Consider the following 23,502-nt stretch of genomic DNA (forward strand, 5'->3'; position numbering starts at 1 on the left):
TTGAGAGGTAAGCTCTATGTTTATGGGATTCGCTCCTACTTTGTGTTCCGCCATAGTGTACGGACTGTGGTCAGGTTGTATGATATGTATGAGATATATGATATAGATGCATTCATATAGAACTATATGATGATGTGATGTGATATGATTTAATGTGATTTCTGTAATGATCTCTGGCCATGATTCTATATGCACTGATGTCCACTTGAGGTCCTCCCTTGGGACTGACTGTGTATAAATTTGTTATATGTTGAGTTTCGCTTGGGGTCCTCCTTTGGGAACATGTGCACTGATTTCCGCTTGGGTCCTCCCTTGGGATTGACTGTGTACACCTCTGTTATGTGATGATCTCTGGCCATTGATGCTATGTGCACTTATGTCTGCTTGGGGTCATCCCTCGGGACTGATGGTGTACACCTCTGATATGTTCTGGTTCCGCTTGGGGCCCTCCTTTGGGAACACGTACCTTGATTTTCGCTTGGGGTCATTCCTTGGGAATGAATGCGTACGTCTCTGATAAGATATGTTTTGTTCTGATGTGATTATTGTGATGATTTTGTGTGTGATTTTTGTTACGTACATTGATTTCCGCTTGGGGTCATCCCTTGGGAATGACTGCGTACGTCTCTGATAAGATATGTTTTGTTCTGATGTGATTATTGTGTTGATTTTCGTAAATGAATTTATGTGCGTTGATTTCCGCTTGGGGTTCTCCCTTGGGAAATACTACGTGCATCTCTGATAAGATATGTATATATGCTCAGTTTAGTTATGATATTTGTTACATGCGTTGATTTCCGCTTGGGGTCCTCTCTTGGAAAATACTGCGTGCATCTTTGATAAGATATATGTATAAGCTTGTTCAGCTATGACATTTGCTTATAAGATATTTTGTATATTACGTATCTGACTGTCATACAGGAAGTGAGCCCAGGGTATGGAGAGTTTTCCATAAACCTGGAACTTACTAGAGATTCGTCTCTAACCCCGTTTGGGGATATGATTTCGGGAACACAGTTAATTGAAGAGCCCTCATGGGACAAGGACATTACCTGTGGCTAGAGGTACTAGTATGAGGATATGGAGTTCTGTGTGGCCGGACGCTACTATTTATTATAGATGTTATTTTTAGAGAATATGTACTGTTGTATAGTGTTTGTTCTATTCATTTTGGGATCATGATGTTTGATCCATTATACAATATATGGTCCGTATATGTTTTGTATATGTGTTCATATTTGATGCATGTACATTTGTGTATTCAGATATGTGCACGTGCTGAAATATGTATGTTGTTAGTCATCGTGGCACGGAGTCAAGTTATGCATGCGCCCATGGATGGGTATATGATCCTATATGGATATCTGGTATTTCTGAAAGTATATACTGTATAAAATGTCTATCAGGATACCTTGAGAGTGGGATTTGCAAATCTCAAGTTGTCCGATTTACAGAGGTTACTCTGTCCGATTTTCGTCTCCGTCATTAAGAATTAAATTAGAAAAAGTATGCAAGTAGCATGTCATGTGAAAAAGGAATTAAAGAAAAAGAAAAAGTTAACTCCTATTTTCGTAAGTTAAGTTTTCCTCTGTTTTTGTTTGTATCATATGTATGTTAATTGAACTGGCTCGAAACGGAGATATTACAATAAATATTTATATATATATATATATATATATATATATATATATAATAATAATAATAATAATAATAATAATATGATACCTCCTCTGTTTATGAGCTCCTTGATCCGACCCACAAGATGCAAGTACCCAAGATCGCCAGTGTGAAACCAACCAAACTCAAACGCCGTCGTATTAGCATCCAGGTTGTTCTTGTATCCTTTTGTCACATTGGTTAATAAATGAAAAATGAACAATTTTTACTATTCGAACACAAATTCAATCAGCTGGAACGAACTACGTATCAACATTTTTAGCTATGATGAAATTTTTTTTTCTTAAGGATGTATATAACAACAGTGTTATTTTGTTGAAATAAAAAGAGAATGGAAATTTAATGGATTGGAATAAAAGAGTCTTTAAATTACACTTTGTATTCCATAATTGAGGTCCATTAATTATATTTGTTCTTATTCACTTGACTTGACTTTAGCTAGTTGTCCATAAAAGACTAAAGACTTAAAAAAGGTGGAAGACTAACCCTCCCAAACTTAATGTGGCCAATAATAATATTAGATTTTGCACTCATAATTAATGTCCATATAAAATTTTTCAACATCTCTGGCCCATCATCGAAGACTAAAACAAAAGGTGTATCGCAACTAGGGGTGTCAATATAGGTTTTGACACGACCCGCGACACGACACGAAAATTCGTGTTTGGGTTGACCCGCAAAAAAATTCGTGTCGTGTTCGTGTTGGTGTATTCGTGTTCGTGTCAACTTGTATTTTTTTTTAAATTAATTTTTTTTTTTTTTTTTTTTTTAATATCGATCCATTTTTTTAAAATTTTTGTCAATTACTATTTTGACCTCTATTTTACGTGTTATTCGTGTCGTGTCGTGTCAACTCTCAAAAAATTTGTGTCGTGTCAGTGTTGAAGATTTAGACACGAATAAAAATTTGTGTCGTGTTAGTGTTGATATATTCGTGTCGTGTTGATCCGTTTTAACACCCCTAATCGCAACCGGAGATGTGACATAACTCTGATTCTCACTGAAGATATTTCCCTCATTCAGCTCACATGAAATATCTAATTCGTTGATTTAACCACTTAATTACTCATAATATACAATTACATAATTAATCATATATATATATACACACGAGGAAAGATCTTTTGACATCAGTATCAAATTTAAAATTTGATATTTTATCTGAGAGTCATTAGATTAAAAAAAATCAATGACTCTGATTTGAAAACATGTGACACCAATTATCTTTTTTGATCTAATGGCTCTCAGATGAGGTGTCAAACATATATATATATATATATATATATATATATAGTGAATTAAAAAAAATTGGTTTGAAATTCAAATAAATATTTTCAAAATTCCTTTCCGTAAAATTTAGTTGTTGCTTCCAATTAAAAATATAATTTATTAAGGTAGTGTATGGTTGGAGGATTATTTTGGGATTGATGGGAAAGTGTAAGTGGATATTGGAGAATACCACGTTTGGTTCAGGTTTTTCCAAAAAAATACTAGGCAAATGGGATAGATGGGGAAATGACTTTTGTGTTGATTTTTGGATGAAATTCACTGTTACAGAATACCACTTGAGATGTGGTATTTTGAGATAACTGGGGAAGTGAAAAAACAAATGCGAAGTTTCTCCCGAACATAGATTTTGCAAATTTAAATAAATTTCCCTGGTAATATTTCGGTCAACCAAATAACTTTTTTTACATTTTCCTACCAAACTCACTTTCCAACCATTTCCCTAGTAATTACATTTCCCTAGTATTCAAAAAATTTCTCCTCAACCAAACACCCCCTAAACGAGAAAAGCATGATATTAATTTTAAAATGTAAGAATAAATTTAATAATTATATAGAAATTTTTTAATATTTTACTTTACAAATAAATATAACATTTCTTAAGCATGAATTATAATTTTGTATCTGAGAATAACTTAGGTTTTTAAGATATTAAAAATTAAGATAGGAATGCATTTATATAATTAAAATGAGCGTAAATCTGTCATTTCATATCAATTATCACTTTCTTCCCCTTAGAAATCCTGATTCCTTCACAATGAAACTATTTTATGATATTTCAAAATTTGTTCTTATATAAAAACTATGTTGGATCTACCGAGAAAGACCTTCTCTTTTCACCGAAGAAAACATCAGGATGCAAGAAACCCCAAACCCCTCTTGAACGAGTTCTCACAAAGTACACCGATTAAAATGTTCGCCTTGTTATTCTGATCAACTTCCTCCAAAGCATTGAGTAGAGATTCTCAATGTATCACTCTCAAACAGCCTCACAACCTCTCGATGAGAAACCCTAACTTTTTCCCCTTTCAGAGGACTTACGAACAGAGAGAAGAAAAGCTAGATGAAGAGCATGTGAGGTTTCTTGAAAGTTCTGAATGATATCAATCGAGAAAATAAAATGCAACTTAATAGCCCAAACAAAACAAAACGCTGCGTATCATTTTCCGTGAGGCAAACAAGCATAAGGCATAAAAAGATCAGCATGTGGGCCTTTGGATGAGATAAAGTACTTTTGGCCCACAAACACTAAACTGCAAATGACAGCATGTTTAGTGAATACACAGTAACAAATCTCCACCTATTTACTAAACATACAACAGAATAAAGTGCACACTAGAGGTTTCTGGCATTTAACCCAAGGCCTATGCTATGCATGCAATTTAGGGAGGTTTTATTTTTAGCAAATTTAGAGCCTCCCTAAATTTACTAAGAGGAACAGTCTTAGTCAAAATATCTGCAGGATTAATTTCAGTTGGTATTTTATTCACACTAACCTGACCATTACTAATTATTTCCCTTATGAAATGCAACCTAACATCTATATGCTTAGTCCTTTCATGGTATGCACCATTTTTGGACAAGTGTATGGCAGATTGAGAATCAGAAAATACCTTAGGAGGGTCCTTACCTAGACCCAACTCAGAGACAATTCCATGCAGCCACATTGCCTCCTTGACAGCTTCTGTGAGAGCCACATACTCTGCTTCAGTTGTGGAGAGTGCCACAATGTGTTGCAAGCTTGCTTTCCAGCTCACCACATTTCCTCCCACACAAAAAACAAAATCAGTTAGAGATCTTCTTTTATCAAGATCAGCAGCATAGTCAGAATCACAATAACCAGTAATATCACAATTAACTGAGTTTTGAGCAGTATAATGAATGCAGCAATCAATAGAGCCACTAAGATATCTAAGCAACCATTTCACAGCATTCCAATGTTCCTTAGATGGTTTACTCATGTATCTACTTACTACACTAACACCATAAGCAATATCAAGCCTAGAACCTATCATGGCATACATTAGGCATCCAACAGCATTAGAATATGAAATATTGCACATAAAAGAAGCCTCATCCGAGGCTAACTCACCATCTACAGCCTTTAACCTGAAGTGACCAGCAAGGGGAACACTTACAGGTTTGGCCAGGTACATGTCAAAGGTCTTCAAGACCTTTTTCACATACTCAGATTGAGAGAGAGTCAATATCCTCTCATCTTTTTTCCTTGTAATGTCCATGCCAAGTATCCTCTTGGCTGGACCAAGGAACTTCATCTCAAATTCCTTTTTCAACAATGATTTCAGATTATTAATTTCATTTATGTCCTTAGATGCAATTAACATGTCATCAACATAAATCAACAAGTAGATAAAACAGTCATCATGCAGTTGTTTAAAGTACACACAATGATCAAAACTACTCCTATTAAAGCCTTTGGACAAAACAAAATCATCAAACCTCTTATACCACTGCCTAGGGGCTTGTTTTAACCCATAAAGGGACCTTTTCAAAAGGCACGCTTTGTTCTCAGCCCCCTTTTTTATAAATCCTTCGGGTTGCTCCATGAATATGAGCTCTTCAAGGCTGCCATGCAAGAAGGCAGTCTTGACATCCAATTGTTCCAATTCTAAATCATGAATTGCAACAACTGAAAGTATGAGCCTAATTGAAACATGTTTCACAACAGGGGAGAATATTTCATTGTAATCAACCCCCTCAACTTGTGAAAAACCCTTAGCAACAACTCTTGCCTTAAACTTGGCAACTTCAACACCTGGGATTTCTGGCTTCCTTTTAAAAATCCATTTGCATCCAATCACCTTCTTGTTCTTTGGATGCTCCACCAAAACCCAAGTCTTATTTTTCTCAAGAGACTCCATCTCTTCCTTCATGGCTTTTAGCCAATGAATTTTAGAATCCAGCCTCATAGCCTCTTGGTATGAGCTGGGTTCATTAAACTCCAGCACATCTCCAACTTGGAGTGCAAATGCTATGACATCTGCATGTGCAAAACGACTTGGAGGTCTTATATTCCTCCTAGTCCTATCTCTAGATAGCAAATAATCCTCTAGATTATCTCTATCCAGTTCCACATCATGCTCCTCAATGGGAATGTCATTCCCATCATCTTGAACTTCAGCAACAGTGTGTTGTTGTTCATTTTCAGCCACATCAGGTTGCTGCCCAGTGTTGTTGGGCAGCTCCACCTCCAACTCAACAGTCCTAGGAGGATGCTCTTTGTCACTCAGTTTGGATATGTCTTTATAGAATGTGTTTTCTTCAAAAATCACATCTCTACTTATGACACACTTCCTTTCAGCTATGAGCCATAGCTTATATCCCTTAACACCTGAAGGATAACCAACAAAGACAGATTTAACAGCTCTAGGACTCAACTTATCTTTTTACATGCATGTATGCAAGACAACCGAATGGTTTTAAGTGTCCTAGACTTGGTGGCTTACTAGACCAAAGCTCCATAGGGGTTTTAAGACCTATAACTGTGGATGGGCTCCTATTTATAAGGTAACAGGCTGTGGAAACAGCCTCAGCCCAAAAAGATTTAGGGAGACCAGATTCAGCCAGCATACATCTGACCTTATTCAGGATGGTTCTATTCATCCTTTCAGCCACCCCATTTTGTTGGGGTGTTTCAGCACACGTTCTGTGCCTCTTAATACCATGCTCATTGCAAAAATCAAAAAATTGATTATTGCAAAACTCAAGCCCATTATCAGTCCTTAGGACCTTGACTTTCTTATCAGTTTCATTCTCTACAAGGGTCTTCCAATTCTTGAAGCTATCAAAGGCTTGATCCTTTTGCTTCAAGAACATGGTCCATACTCTTCTAGAATATGAATCCACAATAGAAAGGAAGTAATGGCAACCAGAGAGAGAAGGGGAACATTAGGAGATCCCCACAAATCAGAGTGTATGTAATCAAGGACTGATTTAGAAAAATTTGAAGAGCTAGGAAAGGGTAACTTGTGTGTTTTCCCTAAAATGCAATTTTCACAAAAATCAACACAAGTTACTTTCTTAGGACTTAAAATACCTTGTTTACATAACTCAGACAGACCCTGGTTGCTGATATGACCCATTCTCTTATGCCAGAGAACAGATTCATCATCCTTGGCTGCTGTTATACAGCTTTCAGATGAAACAGCATGGCCCTGTAATATGTACAGGCCATTAATTAACCTTCCTTCCATTAAAATCTCACTACCCTTAAGAACAGTGAGTGAACCTTGCTCACTCTTGAATAACAGCCCACTTGAGTCAAGCATACCTAGAGAAATTAAATTTCTCCTCAAGTCAGGGACATACCTCACTTCTTTGAGGATTTTATGGGTGCCATCAGCCATTAGAAACTTGACAGCCCCAATCCCTTCTATTTGACAGATCTGGTCATTCCTCATAAGGACCTTTCCACCCTTTTGGAACCTTAAACCAGCAAGCCACTCCTTCCTAGGAGTCATGTGAAAAGTGCAACCTGAATCCATAACCCATTCAGCCTCAAAGCCCTTATTAGACACCATAAGGACTTCAGCACCCTCACACCCACTAAGTAAATTTGCATACTCAGTTTTAGTTGCTGCATTTGCAGCTCCCTTATTATTTTCAGGGCAATTCTTCTTGATATGCCCTTCTTTATGACATGACCAGCAGGTAAGTTTACCTTTTGGCTGCTCCTTATTTTTATTACCTTGTGTGTTCTGGTTAGGTTGGGATACATTATTGTTTCCCTTCCATTTATTTTTAAATTTCCCTTTCTTGTTCCCTTTACCCTTCACAACCAGTCCCTCAGCATGAGACTTTTTATGGGAGAGTATTTCAACCTCTCTTGCTTTCAAAGCTTCAGTTATCTCATCTAAGTCCATTCCCTTTTTGCTGTATTTTATAGCATCTTTTACACCCCTATAAGAATCTGGAACAGAATTCAAGAGGATCAAAATTTGATCCTCATTTGAGGCAGTTGCCCCAGCATTATCCAGATCTAAGGTGAGTTTGTTAAACTCATCAAGATTGTCCTCCAGGCACTTAGAAGGATCCATCTTGAAGGAAAAGAATTTCTCCTTCAAAAACATCTTGTTTGGGGCAGATTTAGTTTGATAGAGATCCTTAAGCTTTTCCCAAAGCTCTCTAGGATTAGTTATCTTACAAACACGCCTAAGGATACTATCAGACAGATTTACAACAATTAGACTATGAGCTAAAGCCATTAAGTCTTTTAGTTCCTTAGGTGTCAGGGAATTAGGAAGATCCTTTTCAGCACCAACAGCATCCTCACACTTCTGTTGGACCAAGACAGCCATCATCTTGATCTTCCACATGTTAAAGTCACCCCTCCCATCAAACTTCTCCACCTCAACCTTGGTGATACCCATCCTCTTCAGCTTCCAACAGCAGATAGCACGAGGACCAGAGGGAAAAAGACAGAAAACTCGGAACAGGCACAGATACTGACCAGAAGAAAAAAGGAACCAAGAACCTAAGCTCTGATACCACTTGTTACAATTCTTGGTATAGAGCTACCAAGAATCACCCCAGAAAACTGACTCACAGAAACGGAAAACATAAAGAGCAGCACACAAGATATTTATACTTGGTTCAGAAATTCTTTGTACAAGAATTTCCTACATCCAAGTTGGCCAGAGAGGGTCAAACGCCCTCTAGCATGCAAATTTATTCAGATAACAGTAATAGGTACAGAGTTTACAGTAGCCAACAGACCACAATGCAAGAATCTCAAAGAACAAAATAGCAAAGGAAGAAATACAAATATCACAGCAAATAACCAAATGAATAAGGAACATAAAGAACCGATTGCTATTATACTAAACAGAGAATAACTACAAGAAGAGATATCACCGAGTCAGCTCCTGACACCGCAAGTACAGCAACCTTCTTCACCGAGAAAGACCTTCTCTTTTCACCGAAGAAAACATCAGGATGCAAGAAATCCCAAACCCCTCTTGAACGAGTTCTCACAAAGTACACCGATTAAAATGTTCGCCTTGTTATTCTGATCAACTTCCTCCAAAGCATTGAGTAGAGATTCTCAATGTATCACTCTCAAACAGCCTCACAACCTCTCGATGAGAAACCCTAACTTTTTCCCCTTTCAGAGGACTTACGAACAGAGAGAAGAAAAGCTAGATGAAGAGCATGTGAGGTTTCTTGAAAGTTCTGAATGATATCAATCGAGAAAATAAAATGCAACTTAATAGCCCAAACAAAACAAAACACTGCGTATCATTTTCCGTGAGGCAAACAAGCATAAGGCATAAAAAGATCAGCATGTGGGTCTTTGGATGAGATAAAGTACTTTTGGCCCACAAACACTAAACTGCAAATGACAGCATGTTTAGTGAATACACAGTAACAGTTCTCTTTGTTCACTTTTTTTGCCTTGCCTTGTTAACGTTTCATTTTGGCATTTGCATAGGCTCTTCTGAGATTCTCTGCATTCCAAGTGAACGCGATGCACTTCTGAGGTTCAAACATCATCTCCAAGATCCTTCAAATAGACTCTCTTCTTGGAATGCTTCCAATCCCAATTGCTGCCATTGGGAAGGAGTTGTTTGCAGTAATGTAACTGCCCACATTCTACAGCTTCACCTCAACACTTCACTGCCTCCTTCTGACGATGATGATCTTGATTATTACCCTTATTTGGAATATCCTGAAGCTTCTGAAGCTTATTTGAGGTCGAGGTTTGGTGGTGAGATAAATCATTCTTTGGTTGATTTGAAGCATTTGAGTTACTTGGATTTGAGTGGCAATTATTTTGGAGGTAAGCAAATTCCTAGTTTCCTTGGTGCAATCACCACTTTAACTTACCTTAACCTCTCACGTGCTGGATTCGATGGGAATATTCCTCATGAAATTGGGAATCTCTCCAATTTGCTGTATCTTGATCTCAGCGGTGCTGCCAGTGGAGAAATTCCATATCAAATTGGGAACCTCACGAATTTGCTCTATCTTGACCTTGAAAATGATTACTATGAACCTCTGTTTACCGAAAATCTTCATTGGCTTTCAGGTCTTTCATACCTTCAATATCTTGATTTGAGTTATGCAAATCTATCAAAGTCATTTGATTGGTTACAGACTCTGCAAGCTCTTCCTTCTTTGATGGAGTTACACTTGCAAGAATGTACGCTCAATCATCATAATCAACCATCAACAGTAAACTTTTCATCTCTCATCACTCTTGATCTTTCTAAAATAAATTATCCTGATGGGATTTCTCTTGTCCCAAAGTGGATATTTGGACTGAGGAAACTTGTTTCTCTTCAATTGAGAGGAAATAACATCCAAGGTCCTATTCCTGATGGTATTCAAAACCTCACACTTCTTCAAAATCTCGATTTGTCTTTCAATTTATTCTCATCTTCTATGCCTGATTGGTTATACAGTCTTCAACATCTCAAGATCTTGAACCTAGGATCGAATGCGTACTTGTGTGGGTCTATTTCTGATGACCTGGGAAATTTGACTTCTCTTGTTGGACTCGATTTGTCAGGTAATCAACTTGAAGGAAAAATTCCATCTTCTTTGGGATACTTAACTTCTCTTGTTGGACTTGATTTTTCAGAAAATAAACTTGAAGGAAAAATTCCATTTTCTTTTGGTAATCCTTGCAACTTAAGGGAGATCGATTTCTCATTTGTCAAACTCAACCAACAGGTTAATGAAATTTTAGAAATCCTCTCTCAATGTGTTTCGCAAAGACTCACAAGATTCAAACTGTCCAATTCTCAACTTTCAGGCAATCTGACAGACCAAATTGGAGTGTTTCAAAATATTTTCACAATGGACTTTTCCAACAACTCAATTCATGGTGCACTTCCTACATCATTTGCAAAACTTTCATCATTAAGATTGCTTGATCTGTCAAAAAATCAATTGAATGGAAATCCATTTGAAATGTTTAGATCGTTCTCTAAATTGTCAATCCTTTTAGTTGATGACAATCTATTTCAAGGAGTTGTCAAGGAAGATGACCTTGCAAATCTTACGAGATTAAAAAAGTTTTATGCATCAGGGAACAATTTCACTTTAAAAGTGGGTCCCAATTGGCACCCTAGTTTTCATCTTAGCGAATTGAAAATGAACTCCTGGCAGTTAGGTCCCAGCTTTCCCTCATGGATTCACTCACAAAAGAATCTTATTGATTTGGATATGTCTAACACAGGGATTTCAGGTTCTATCCCCACCTGGTTTTGGGAAATAGTTTCTTATGCAGCTGATTTGAACCTCTCTCACAATCATATCCATGGTGAGCTTGCAAATATATTAAAGAATCTACCATCTATCGAAATAGTTGATCTAAGCTCTAATCATTTGCATGGGAAATTACCTCATCCATCTGTTGATGTGAGTTGGTTAGACCTTTCAAGCAATTCATTCTCTGGATCCATGACTGATTTCTTATGTAGAAAACAAGACCATCCAATGACATTACAATTTCTCAATCTTGCAGCAAATAATTTATCAGGGGAAGTACCTGATTGTTGGATACTGTGGCCAAATCTGGTGGAGGTGATTTTACAGAGTAACCATTTTGTTGGAAACTTACCCCAATCCATGGGTTCTTTAACTGAGCTAGAATCTTTGAACATCCGTAACAACACACTGTCTGGAATATTTCCTCCCATTTTGAAGAACACTAATAAGTTGATTTCCTTGGACCTTGGGGAAAACAGACTTACAGGAATTATTCCAAAATGGGTTGGAAAAAGGCTTTTGAATTTGAAAATTCTTCGCCTTCGGTCAAATAGATTTTTGGGTCATATTCCTAATCAAATATGTGATATGATTTTTCTTCAGGATTTGGACCTTGCACAAAACAATTTGTCCGGAAATATACCAAAATGTTTCAACCACTTGAATGCCATGTTGCTAAGCAACAGGATTATGGATTCATTCATCCATACGCATACATCTCATGGCAGTACAATTAGTACAATCCTATGGGTGAAAGGAAGAGATATAGAGTACAGAAATCTTCTTGGCTTGGTTACAAATGTTGATCTTTCTAATAATAATTTATCTGGAGTGATACCCAGAGAAATTACAAATCTAGATGGATTGATTTATTTGAACTTGTCCAAGAATCAGTTGATTGGCCAAATTCCACCAAGCATTGGCAATATGAGATCATTGGAGTCCATTGATTTCTCAAGGAATCGACTTTCAGGAGAAATCCCTTCAACCATATCAAACTTAAGCTTTCTCAGCAGGCTTGACTTGTCTTATAATCATTTAAGGGGGGAAATTCCAACAGGCACTCAATTGCAAAGCTTTGAAGCATCTAACTTTGTTGGCAACAATCTGTGTGGTCCACCACTGTTCGTCAACTGTAGTTCCAATCGGCAAATTCCTGATGATGATCACAAAGGCAAAAAGAGTGATGGCCATGAGATAAATTGGTTTTTTGTGAGTATGGCATTGGGATTTATTGGGGGATTCTGGGTTGTGGTTGCTCCTTTGTTCATTTATAGATCGTGGAGGTATGCCTATTTTAATTTTCTTGATGACATGTGGTACAGAATGCAATCTTTTTTTAGACTGTAAAATTGTAATGTAGTATTTTACTATTTTATATGTTGTGAGAAATAAAATTATAATTGTATCACTAAGAGTAACCTCTTAGTTTGAGACTTAAGAAATATATCTAATTATTATTATTATCCATGTAATCCTCCCCAAATAATATCACCATATTAAACTTTTGTCATGTAAGTATTTCAGTGAAACTTCCGAAGGTGGAAATTTCTTAATTTCAAGGACGGAATTTTGTGATAACAATGTATTGAAAAGGTTCTACATGGGTATGGAAGTTGGATTCAGTAGTGGCTTTTGGGGAGTTTGTGTAGTACTTTTCTTGAACAAGACATGGAAGCATGCTTATTTCAAATTTATTGATAATATGAAAAACTGACATTTTATGAGGGTGATCTTAAGGTTCAACTTGAATATCATCAAGTGTCCCCTTGAATCTGTCCTTGGGTCTGGCATACACCATTTTTTGTCTCACTTTTGATGTATCCGGAGACCTACATGTCACAAATAAGAAAATAAAGATATGACACAAAACAAACACCTTCCATTTACATTGTTGTATGGTAAAAGTGAAAGCAGAGGAGAATTTGAATATGACAGAAGGGGAAATGACAGAGTGAGAGTAAAATAAGGGGACAAGCTTCTGTGCTACTGGGCATATTTGCTGGAAAATAAGACATTAGAGTCCTTATTTTTGCTGAATAGGGCTATCATCGTGGAAGTTGCCAAGTTCATTTCTTTCATTTTCTATTGTATTTTTGGTTTGTAGCCTTTTATATCTAAGCAAGGAATCATGTATTATGTTTTCTGTATCTTTGAACATAAGCTAAATTTGTATTGGTTTGGGAAATTATGTGAATTGAAAAATGACTTTATTGCTGTCAATATAGTTTCAGTTTGTTACATGTACTATTTTCACCGATCATATTGCTGGTTTACTGATCATTTTCCTGCAATATTTGCGGCTGAGGTTTACTGGAAAGGAATTTGTGTTAGACCTATGCAGAACAATGTGTGAATTGGTTTAAGGAATTAAATCTACTTTACGATTATATGAATGTATTCATCCAACATAACCTGTAGAACTTAAACGAATTCTATATTCGAATGTGAATTAGTGTTAATATTTGCATGATAGTTCGAAAACTATGGAACAGTGACCAAAATGCCATTGTTCACCAACTTTTTTACCTAAATGCCACGCGAACAGTGTTATTTCCCAATCTGCCATGGAGGCAAGTTCGCTACCCGGTGTAGCGAACTCGGTTTGCTAACGTGTCACGTTTCTAGTGGACACCAACTTGATTTTAACCAAGTTCGCCTACATGGTAGGCGACCTTCATTTTTTTTTATTAATTTTTTTTTTAAAATTTGATATTTGTTATTCATTAAAAATGTGACACGTCAGCAAATCAAGTTCGCTACACAGGGTAGCGAACTTGCCCTCGTGGCATATTGAGAAATAACACTATTCGCGTGGCATTTAGGTAAAAAAGTTGGTGAACAGTGGCATTTTGGTCGGTGTTCCAATTTATATTGTTGTATCATTTGCTATAGTATTCAGGTGCACAGTCACTGAAAATAGGAGAACCCTTTATCCAACCTCATTCATACATTGTTCTCGTCATATGCTCTTTCTAATTTGTTTCGTGTTCTTTTTAAGTTACTGGTTTTTAAGTAGTCTTAGTCTAAATCACATTCTCGAATAATTTTTCTTAATTTGAAAATTTCATAAGTGATAATTAGATCCATTAGCACTATAAGGCATGTTGATTTTCTGATCTGACATTCTAACTCTCCAATCTCCACTTACTTGTTGACCACATATACTTGGATATTAAGATATTTTTGCCTTGATAAAAGGTAGAGACATAGTCAGCCAAACAATATTTTATTTTGATACTTTTTCATTACTGTCCAACTTTTTTCTTAAAAGAAAAAAAAAAAATCAAAGTTTTCAACAAGACCAATTGGCAAAACTAAGTCTTTGAAACTTAAGCCCTCTTATGCTCAGATCTGTTTAATGGCTTTCGAGAAGTGTAAATACAATTTTATATGTTCTGCAAAGTGTTTTTATAAAGTTTCCATAGAAAGTTATCAGATGATCTTGGTTTCATCCGATATAGTTGAGAAGAGTAGCCTATGAACCTTTCAACTCTTGTTTTTGGACTATCCCTTCTCAACTCCAAGTCCTTAACCTTAAGAAAAGTTTGACCAAAGATTTGTTTTGTAAAAAAGTTGAATAAACTTGAAAGAAAGTTGTTGGGTCGTGCATAGGGAGAGACCGCCAACTATGGGTCAAGTGAGCAGCAACATTAAGTGGGCTCGGAACACCATAATCAAACCCAAAACCTTAAGGCATTAGGTCAATGGGTCCTTCCACTTATATAGTGTTTAGTTAGTTCATTCTTAACCAATGTGAGACTCCACCCACTCACACTTGGATTCTTCAACATCTCCCCCTAAAGTGAGTCGTAGGCCCACAATTCTTTCCCTCTCAAGCAGAAGTTGCTTCTTCATGGCGGACAGAGACCGCTAATTATGAGTCAAGTGAGCAGCAACATTAAGTGAGCTCGGAACACCACAATCAAACCCAAATATATTAAGGCATTAGGTGCATGAGTCCTTCCACTTATATGGTGCTCACTTAGTCCATTCTTAACCAATGTGGAACTTCACCCACTCACTTGGATTCCTCTACAAAAGTTAAACTCATTTCTTATGTCTTTGCAAACTTCAGTTGTTATCAGAACTCAGCCTTGTGGTTGAGTACGCCTAACAATGTGAGAGGAAAAAGAAGGATGGCAAACCAATATATTAGGTCATTCATTGCTGGAGGATCTTCATCTTGTAGACTTCCTGTGTTTGATGGAAAAGATTACTAATACTAGAAAGATCAAATGATGTTGTTTCTATAGTCCCAATATATAGTTTTGTGGGGGATCATGGACAGTGGACCTTCCAATGCTAATGAATGCACGGTTTTGGATAATGAGACTCTCTACGATATCTACTTCCACACACTTAATCTCACCACTCCCAGATGTATAATAGTTGTATATTGTTTTGCTTCTAAGTGCCGTGATACTGGTGTTAATGTTGTCTTTTTTGTCTTTCTATTTTTGGGGTTTGAATTGTTCTTTGGCTCTATGCCTCCTTGTGGGTATTGCAGTTTTAGGATTTTATTTCTGAGCATATTTACATTGTTCAAATGGTGCCCATATAGATTGAAGTGTAGGTTATATTTGTTGGGAGGAGGATATTTGAGAAAAGGAAAGGTTTAGAAAGATTTGGAGGAAGAGAACACTTTTATTACTACACAACTCTCTTTGTTTTTGGCTTTTTGGCTTGATACAAAATGATGGAGGACACACCTATTTATACTAGTGGCACCTCCTTAACCAATGGCTAGGATTATGCCAACACTATTCTCATCTAATGGCTACAAATCATTCTCTAGAATTCTCCACAATTTTCCTAGCCTAGATATTTCCATGGTAGTTTCTAGGTTGAACTATTCTAGATATTTCCATGGAGTAATCTAGAGTGGATTACTCTAGAATTTGGGCTAAACTACTCCTAAAGATTATTCTAGAAGTTGGGCCAAATAATAACTAAGCCCAATGGACCAAAAACTAATTAAATCAAGTTTATTTATTCAACACCCCCCCCCCCCCCTTAAACTTGATTTTGTAAACCAATCATATTTTGTGGAACACATTTGTCCGGTGGCTTTGGGATTGGTGGAAGATAAACAATCTTTATCAGTGTTTGTGGCATCTCCGATACATACACGATCTCTGCTAAATTTGACCAAGTAATCCATGGTTTTTCCCTTTGCTCATTCTCCAAAATATCTTCTTTCTTTTGCTTTTCCGGCACATCAATGAGAGTTTGTTTTTCTTTTACTAGAATTATTTCTCCTTTGTTTGTCTTCTTTGTTGGTACTCCCCCTGACTTGTTGCTACTGCTCCTTGGCTTCACTTTCTGTTTAATTTCTTTGTTGTTGTTGCTTCTTCTTGTTGATGGTGTAGATGCAAGATTTGTTGGAGTAGGACTTGGTGGAGGAGTTTGATCATTTCCATCTTGAATTGTCTGCCCTTCTGAGTCATTTCTAAAGAATACGCCTTCAACTTTCATTTCTCCATTTGCTATATGCTTTTTCTTGGTTGTCATTGTTTCATCCAATATGAAATTTCTTTGGGGTTCTATCTTTGATCCTGGCAGAGTTAGTACTGCTTCATTCTCCTCTTCTTCCTCATATTCCTCATCATCATGATCGACATCGTCAGGATCACAACTACGCTCGTTGTCACCTTCTCCTCCTCTTTTTTCTTCATGTTCTTTCATCAAATCAGATTTATTTATCCATTCAGCAGCTTCTGTATCTTCTTCCATATCATCAATATTATCAGCTTCAGCTTCAGTTTCTTCTTGATGCTCTTCTTCTTCCATAGTCTCTGATTTCTCTGACTCCAAATCATTTTGGATATTGAATTCTGATTCTGGATTGCTTGATTCTGTGTCTAGATACCATGTATTCTCTTGTTCTCCTACATTGTCATTGCGTACCATCAATAGAGTGCCATCTTCTTGACTCCTTTCCTCCACATAGTTCGCCTTCTCCTCAAATTTTCTTGTAGGAGTTCTACATTCATAGGCATAATGGCCGAACCTTTGACAGTTGTAGCACTTGATTTGTGATTTGTCACGCCTTGGTTGGAAGGCACCTCTTCCACGACCTCTTGTTGAGCTTTCTCCTCGATCTTCATGGGCATAGTTGTTGTTGAAGCCTATACTTCCACGTCCACGACCTCTTCCTCGACCACGATATCCTCCTCGTCCTCTTGTGTTGCCAAAGTCTTCTTCCTTTCCTTTGAAGTTGAGTTGTGTCTTGAGTAATTGTTCACCAACCCCTTGCTTTTTCTTTTGCTTCTCCTCATATGCTTGTAAGGAGCCCAAGAGTTGCTCTATTGTCATAGCTTCCAAATCTTTTGTTTCTTCTATGACAGTGACAATATGATCGAATTTTGAATCTAAAGATTGCAAAATTTTCTCCATAATTTTTACATCATCTATCTTTTCACCATTTCTTTTTAATTGATTAGTCACCGTCAAGACTCTAGAAAAATAATCGGAGATACTTTCGGCATCTTTCATGTGTAAAGTTTCAAACTCACTTCTTAGAGTTTGAAGACGTACCTTCTTGACCGGCTCATCACCCTTGTAAGAGGTTTGTAGCTTCTCCCATGCTTCCTTTGCGGTGGCTGCCTCCGAAATCTTCTCAAAAGCATCTTCATTCAATCCTTGATAGATGAGATAGAGAGCTTTCTTGTCTCTCTTTCTTGAATCCTTCAAGCTATCCTTTTGAGTTTGGGATAGAGTGACTCCTTCTTTTGGCTCATCGTAGCCTTTCTTTATCACTTCCTACACATCTTGTGATCCAAGGAGGGCCTTCATCTTGATGCTCCAATTATCATAGTTGCTCTTGGTGAGCATAGGGACTTGGAAAGGAACCATGTTGCTACTTGCCATTTCTCTAGAAATGATCTTAAGGCTCTGATACCACTTTGTTAGGAGGAGGATATTTGAGGAAAGGAAAGGTTTAGAAAGATTTGGAGGAAGAGAACACTTTTATTACTACACAACTCTCTTTGTTTTTGGCTTTTTGGCTTGATACAAAATGATGGAGGACACACCTATTTATACTAGTGGCACCTCCTTAACCAATGGTTAGGATTATGCCAACACTATTCTCATCTAATGGCTACAAATCATTCTCTAGAATTCTCCACAATTTTCCTAGCCTAGATATTTCCATGGTAGTTTCTAGGTTGAACTATTCTAGATATTTCCATGGAGTAATCTAGAGTGGATTACTCTAGAATTTGGGCTAAACTACTTCTAAAGATTATTCTAGAAGTTGGGCCAAATAATAACTAAGCCCAATGGACCAAAAACTAATTAAATCAAGTTTATTTATTCAAAAATATTCTGGTAATATTGAAAATTTGAAATGCCTGTCTTCCTCCTAAAGGTTTTGAATTCTATCTCACATTTTGTGAATGGTTTTCATTTTAGCGATAGCTGCATTTCTAAACAGAAATTTGGTTTAATCTTTAATATTGCAATTATACTGACAATTGCTAACATGGCCAAAAAAAGTTGTTGACAAATGACAATGGTTGTAGGGATATTGACTGAATGTGGCTAATATTCCCCAATTCATACCACTCACTAGTTTGAAAAATGTTCCTGTAAAGTGAGTTTGTTGGGTTATGATCACAGTATAATTTATGTTAATAATAGATACACTCATACTTTTTACTTTAGAAGAAACTTATCATGTGTACTTGTTTTGCTGATGCGTACAACTTACTCATGGATTGGATTCTTCAGATGAGTTCTGTCCTGATTCAATTGTTTTGTTACACAATGGCTGTAGGTGTTTTTAGTGAATTTTGTATGAATGTACCTCGACAGTTCGGATGGTACGAAACAGGAGGCATTGATGTATAGTTTGTAAAAGCCAAAAAGTGCATCATTTGAAATTATAAAATTTAACTCCTCTTTGTGACAAGAAGATCAAACGTACGAGTTTGAAAAACAATCCGTCTAAAAGTACTATAATAATTATATCTGTTTATCAGCGTTCGCACTGCTACTAGTTGCATATCCATCTAACACGTAAAGTTCCCAACTTCCCCTTCTTTACCTTGCATGTTTTGCCAGTTGTAGTTGCATGGTTTTTGTTTTACACTGTTATCCGGAAGATAAATTTTAAATTTCCCATCTCATGATTGGCAAGTTAGAAACGTAAATAAAAAAGGATCACGAAATTCTGGTAAGTATAAATGTAAAACATTGCATTGTGAACACTTCACAAGAATCATCGAAATTTACAATCTATTGTATCCTGTAGGAAAGACTAGTTGCAGAAATATCTACCTCTTGAATCCCAAGATGCCAACATATTGTAAAAGTATTTTTTATGGTCTGCGAACTCCAACCCTTTATTTGTAAGGTATCTAGGCTTCAAAGTTGGAGATTCAAGTTTGAGAGATGAAGTGTTCTGCCACAAGACGCCTCAAAATCTTGCCAGTGGCGGTCTTGGGCAAAGAATCAGTAAGGAAGACCTTTTTGGGGACTTTAAAAGATGCAAGGTTCTTCTTGCTAAATCTTATAACCTCTGCCTCATCAATGTGTGATCCTTCTCTTGGGATGATTGCACATTGTATCTGTCAAAAGGTAACAAGACATGATCAACTCAATTTTCAACGAACTAATTAATGTATACATCATTTAAGCATATAACACAATTCACAAAATTCTGAGTTCTTTTCATTGCCCTTATGGGCATTTACTCTCTTTTTTCAGCTGTTTGCACTAATTATGAATTTTATTTTTGGATAAACCATCCGTTATTCGGTCGCTAATTTCGAGTTGGATAGAACCACAAAGACGACAAAGCTCTCCCTACCAAATTTTAAACACAACACTACTGCATAGTCGGGACTCGAAATAGTTACGAATCTTGAAAGGCTATAAAAGTCAAAAACAAATTTTGTTATAGCAGAGGATCACATAAGTAGGTAAGAAAATAAGTTGCAGCTAGATAATAAACTGTTTTCCTTCATGAGAAAGGCATCAAAAGGGTTATGAAGAAGCTGAACTGTTTTGAGAAATTAATTAGTCCTAGAGAACCAAGAGAAACGCTTTTTCAGATCTGGATCGTAGAACATTGTTACCTTTCGGTGGAAATTAAGAAGTTAGGAAAATGATCATTTTCATTTCTGCAACATGGTATTAAAAAGTCAATTCCATTTGCCAAAACATGTTCAGATATATTTGGACTCTTGTGAAGCAGAGTTTTCTTGTACGCTACAAAATATTGGTACATGATGAAAGCACAACGTTTTGAAGGCTGAAAATGATAAAAAAAATCAATACCACCAGAATATCCTCAGTTCAGTTTGCCTTTAAGGTAGTTGCTACCCTAATGGTAGGGCCTCACACATGAGTGGTCATTGATTACCACCGAATGCAAAAAATAGGAGTGTCACCTCATATGCAATAAATAATGTGCATGTGAAACCAAGTAGGCCAGTATTTAATTCTTGTGGGTGTGAGTACGACCTTTCCTATAAGTTTATTGAGATTGAGTGGGACAGATATGCTATTTACACGTTAAATTTTACATACATTTTGCTATCAATGATCGGCATATAAATAATGTCTATTATATAGTAATTAAAAATGTTATGATAACATATATTGTGAAATTATTATTTTCTGAGATGCAGGGGAAAAGACAATAAATTAAATTGTACAGGTGTAAGACCCAAAAATACATGAGAATAAGACATACCTCTTCGCCATATTTCTCATCAGGAACTCCGAAAGCAACAGCCTGAGCAATGTCTGGATGTGATAGAAGCACAGCATCCACTTCTATTGGTGATATTTTCTCTCCTAAGAAAAATGAAGATATGCATCAAAGAATTCATTAAAATTTTCTGAAAGTGAAAGATAGATGAGTTCCAAATTATTTTAAATAAGAGTGAATATGAAAAAAAAATTCATTTTTTTAATTAATGTGGTATTAAAAAAATGGAAAAAATAATTCAATTTTTTTATATTTCTACTTTTCACTTAATAAACCAGACGCGCTAGTCCTTGTGTTATGATGTGGATGGTTAAAACTTAATACCAGAATTGTGTCCACTTTCTACCTAATGCTCCTACCAAATCAAAACCAAATTAACATCACTATCACTTCCTACTCAACTCATAACCAGCTTAATAGTTAGTGGGAAAAGTGTGTGTATTTTTAAAAAATACAAATTTAGTTTCTTTTAGAAAGAAATAGACATAAAAAGATGAGTTCCCTCAAAAAATAAAAATAAAATAAAAATATGGGTCTATCTCTTTGTATCGATTTCTCCTAAAAAGACGAAAGTTTAAAAGACACACATTTTTCTCGTATTAATACCAAACAAAAAACCACTCAACCTTGAATACCAGTTTCTTTTATATCCATTTTACAAAAAGCAAAGTTCTCAAACAAAATTATATAATTTATGAATATAAGCCATATTTTATATAAGGAAAAAATATTTCTCAAGTTGCTTGATATAATGTGGCCACTACAAAACTACGTCGTTTTATTTATTTATTTCTTTATATTAATTGATTCACCTATGAATGGTTATGATTCTATTTTTCTCTCTCTTTCTTTAACACCGTTGATTCATCTTGTACGGTTATAATTTAGTAGCCATAGATAACAATCTCTGGCAGCTTGAGAAATGATAAGCTCAAAATATATATATATATATATATATATAATAATAATAAAAATAATATAGATACCTCCTCTGTTTATGAGCTCCTTGATCCGACCCACAAGATGCAAGTACCCATCTGGGTCAAAGTAACCAAGATCGCCAGTGTGAAACCAACCAAACTGAAACGCCGTCGTATTAGCATCCAGGTTGTTCTTGTATGCTTTTGTCACATTGGGTCCCCGAATACAAACCTCACCATTGGATTCAGCTTCTAAGACCCGACCCGTCTCACTCAATATTGCCATTTCTTGACCCACGGGTTTCCCAACCGACCCGGCCTTGTGGGGCCCATCTTCCGGCAACGGGTTCGAAGCCATGAGATGAGACGCCTCAGTCATCGCATAAGCCTCCAAAACCGGGGCTCCGAATGCCTCCTCCAACCGACCCAATATAACCGGTGCAAGCGACGCGCTGCAGCTCCGAATAAACCGGAGCTTCGGGTAAACGGGTTCCGGGTTGTACAGGTGGCGATCCAGTACGATCTGGTGTATGGTAGGAACCGCAGTATACCACGTGGCGTTGTACTTAATCATGTCCTTCCAGAACGTCGAAGCAGAGAACCTCCCCGCCGCCGGCAGCGCCACCGCCGCGCCGGCACCGAGTGAACTCAGTAATCCGGCGATCAAACCGTGAACATGGAACAACGGAAGCACGATGACCGTGGAGTCAGACTCAGTGAGTCGGTACACCGATTGAATGTTCCGTACCGACGAGAACAAGTTGTGCTGAGTCAGCGGAACCCCCTTGGGGCGGCTCGTGGTTCCGGAGGTGTGGAGGAACAGCGCCACGTCGGAAGGGTCGTTACTGAGTCCGGGGAGCGAGTTCACTGAGTCGAGCTCTGACTCGGGCTGGTTCAGCGAGAGACTCAACTCAGCTTCATTGCCTTCGGCTTGAGTAAGTGAAGCCGAGCCGCAGGGTATGTTGAGCTTCGAAGCCGCGGCTTGAGCTGGCTTGTTTCCTTCAAACGACGTCGTTAGTAGAAGCTTCGATTCTGAGTCAGACAAATAAAACTCGAACTCTTCTTCTGTGTAAGCCGCATTCAGTGGCGCCGCCGTTGCTCGTGCTCGAATAACGGCTAAGAACAAAATGACAAACTGAAACAAAAAAAATAAAAACAGAAAAGAAAATAAAAATGAAAATTTTCTTTCGTTTTCCACGTCATTTTCTAAGCAACCAAACAGGGTACAACGATAGGGATTGAGAAGCGAACCTCGACGGTGTTGGGGAAGGTGAGTGCGACGACGTCGCCGGTCTTGATTCCGGCGGAGACAAGGCCAGCGGCGGCTAGGTCGACGAGTTCGTTGAGGCGGGAGTGGGTGAGGTCGAACTTTCCGGCGACGGAGATGGCTCTCCGGGAGGGGAATTTCGCGGCGATGCGGCGGAGCAACCCGGTGAGTGTCGTTGGTGTTTCCATTGTTTCTAAATAATCAACTTTGATGCGATGACCGATGAGTCTCTCTGAATGGTGAAAGCGTCTATGAATTCTCTTATATATATATAAAGGAAAGTGGGTGGCGGTGGCATCTAGGAAGAAAATTTTGATACGTGGATCGAGTACAATGGATGCGCATGGCACCTAGGAAAGGCTTCGTTTTGGTTAAATATTCTCTGTGGCCCA

At 37.3% G+C, this 23,502-nt stretch overlaps 2 protein-coding genes across 2 annotated transcripts; one reads left to right on the forward strand and one right to left on the reverse strand.

Annotated features, from left to right (window-relative positions):
- The first annotated feature begins 9,065 nt into the window (after nucleotides 1-9,065).
- On the forward strand, nucleotides 9,066-12,557 carry LOC133298903 (receptor-like protein EIX2). Its single transcript, XM_061498291.1, has 4 exons — nucleotides 9,066-9,153; nucleotides 9,416-10,047; nucleotides 10,111-10,608; nucleotides 10,840-12,557. Exons 1-4 carry the CDS (start codon nucleotides 9,066-9,068, stop codon nucleotides 12,547-12,549), a joined length of 2,928 nt encoding a protein of 975 aa, XP_061354275.1. The 3' UTR covers nucleotides 12,550-12,557.
- Nucleotides 12,558-19,372: 6,815 nt separating this feature from the next.
- On the reverse strand, nucleotides 19,373-23,357 carry LOC133298901 (oxalate--CoA ligase). Its single transcript, XM_061498289.1, has 4 exons — nucleotides 23,095-23,357; nucleotides 21,910-22,978; nucleotides 20,906-21,009; nucleotides 19,373-19,775 (listed from the first exon to the last, which is right to left on the reverse strand). Exons 1-4 carry the CDS (start codon nucleotides 23,296-23,298, stop codon nucleotides 19,587-19,589), a joined length of 1,566 nt encoding a protein of 521 aa, XP_061354273.1. The 5' UTR covers nucleotides 23,299-23,357; the 3' UTR covers nucleotides 19,373-19,586.
- Nucleotides 23,358-23,502: the final 145 nt, after the last annotated feature.

This window comes from Gastrolobium bilobum, unplaced genomic scaffold, assembly GCF_033153095.1.
Source record: "Gastrolobium bilobum isolate Gb01-03AN ecotype WA unplaced genomic scaffold, APGP_CSIRO_Gbil_v1 utg2721, whole genome shotgun sequence".
Classification (NCBI taxonomy): domain Eukaryota; kingdom Viridiplantae; phylum Streptophyta; class Magnoliopsida; order Fabales; family Fabaceae; genus Gastrolobium; species Gastrolobium bilobum.